The sequence below is a fragment of the Solanum pennellii genome, chromosome 6 (assembly GCF_001406875.1).
Source record: "Solanum pennellii chromosome 6, SPENNV200".
NCBI lineage: Eukaryota > Viridiplantae > Streptophyta > Magnoliopsida > Solanales > Solanaceae > Solanum > Solanum pennellii.
The window spans coordinates 43,831,641-43,833,365 of NC_028642.1; the positions used below are offsets into that span (position 1 = coordinate 43,831,641).

Genomic DNA, 1,725 nt, shown 5'->3' on the forward strand with positions numbered 1-1,725 from the left:
TTTGAGACTTACTACAATATAATGCATTATCTATGCTTAATATTGTTCCTCCAGGTAGTAATAAGGTCGCTCTTCCAGAGCCCTCAATTAATTTTGTACTACCTGATATTGTGTTGACATATGCCATTTTCATAACAAAATTAGAAAAGTATTTATTTTCTTTTAATATTATATGCGTTGTAGCACTATCAAGAAGACATACATCTGCATTACTTATCTTGAATCCAACTGACAAATGGGAATTTCTATTAATTTTCATTAAAATAAAATACATTAAAAGAAGGAAGAAACAAAATTATCAACGGAAATTTAAATACTTCAACATGAATAACATAATAATTAAAAATACATAAGTAAAATATTATTTAAAATATTAACAGACTTCATTCCCCAGCTAAAAGATCAAACATCAGTTTTGGATCTCCAAAGAAGCCATCAACTTCCATATGAGTAATGTCACCAAGGCCATCAAAAACATCATCCTTTAAAGCTAAAATTTGCTTCAACATCCTTATCATATTTCTGAGATATTCCCGGTTTATCATCATCTTTAAGAGTTATATGTGACTTAACTCGAGCATTCGAAGAGGAAGCACCACTTTTATTTCCTTTCTTTTTAAAGGAATTTTGATAGAGCCTTACAAAATGCTCATGTGTGCGACATTCATTCTTCCGATGGCCTTTATGCTACAACGACGACAATTACTTTTTGAGGGGTTGTTTTGAGAACTCATGTTGGTCTCTCTTTTATTATGACCACCACCTTGACGATTAGTGTATCATCTTTTATCTTTGCCATGTCCCCATGCATTATTATATCCCCGATGATCATCTCTTTTTACTTTTTGATTGATCACGTGCTTCCTCCACATTTGCCTCCGGTAATGGAGCAGCTCCAGTGGGACGAACTTCATGATTTTTCATTAAAAGAGCATTATGTTGCTCAGACACCAAAAGACATAAGATTAGTTCAGAATATTTCTGAAAACCCTTTTCACGATATTGCTTCTACAATATCACATTTGAGGCATCGAAAGTAGTAAGTGTCTTTTCCAACATGTCCTCATCTTTTATAGTCTCCCCACATAATTTTAACTGGGAGGTTATCCTGAATACAACAGAGTTGTATTCAATTATGGTCTTAAAATCTTGAAACCGTAAATGCATCCACTGATAACGAGCTCTTGGCAACACTGTTGCCTTTAGGTGGTCATATCTCCCCTTTAAATCAGTTCACAATTCAAGTGGATCTTTTACCGTCAGATATTCAATATTCAGGCCCTCATCAAGATGACGACGAAGGAAAATCATAGCCTTCGCCTTATCTTGACTCGATGCTTCATTTCCCTGAGTAATAGTGGCATCAAGACCTTTAGCAGCCAAGTGAATCTCAACATCGAGTACCCATGAAAGATAATTCTTTCCAGAAATATCTAATGCCACAAACTCAAGTTTGGATAAATTTGACATAATGAAATTATGAGAGAATATGTGAATTAAATAAAAATATTTTTATATAATACCTTTGCAAGTAGCAATTTCGTGCTGATAAAATGTTGTAAAGAAAGCTCATAATATAAGATGAAAAAGACAAGAAGTATAAGATAGAGGAGAGATTTTTCTTATTCAAGTGTGTCATACAATGGTGAATGATATCTCTATTTATAGTGTTGAGATATCATAGTCAAAGGTCACCTTGGAATTATACATAGTTATCATCATGGT

At 33.4% G+C, this 1,725-nt stretch overlaps 1 protein-coding gene across 1 annotated transcript; it reads right to left on the minus strand.

Moving 5' to 3' along the window:
* Window positions 1-383: 383 nt before the first annotated feature.
* Window positions 384-1,470, minus strand: LOC107022345. Its single transcript, XM_015222983.1, has 3 exons — window positions 1,258-1,470; window positions 843-1,008; window positions 384-490 (listed from the first exon to the last, which is right to left on the minus strand). Exons 1-3 carry the CDS (start codon window positions 1,468-1,470, stop codon window positions 384-386), a joined length of 486 nt encoding a protein of 161 aa, XP_015078469.1.
* Window positions 1,471-1,725: the final 255 nt, after the last annotated feature.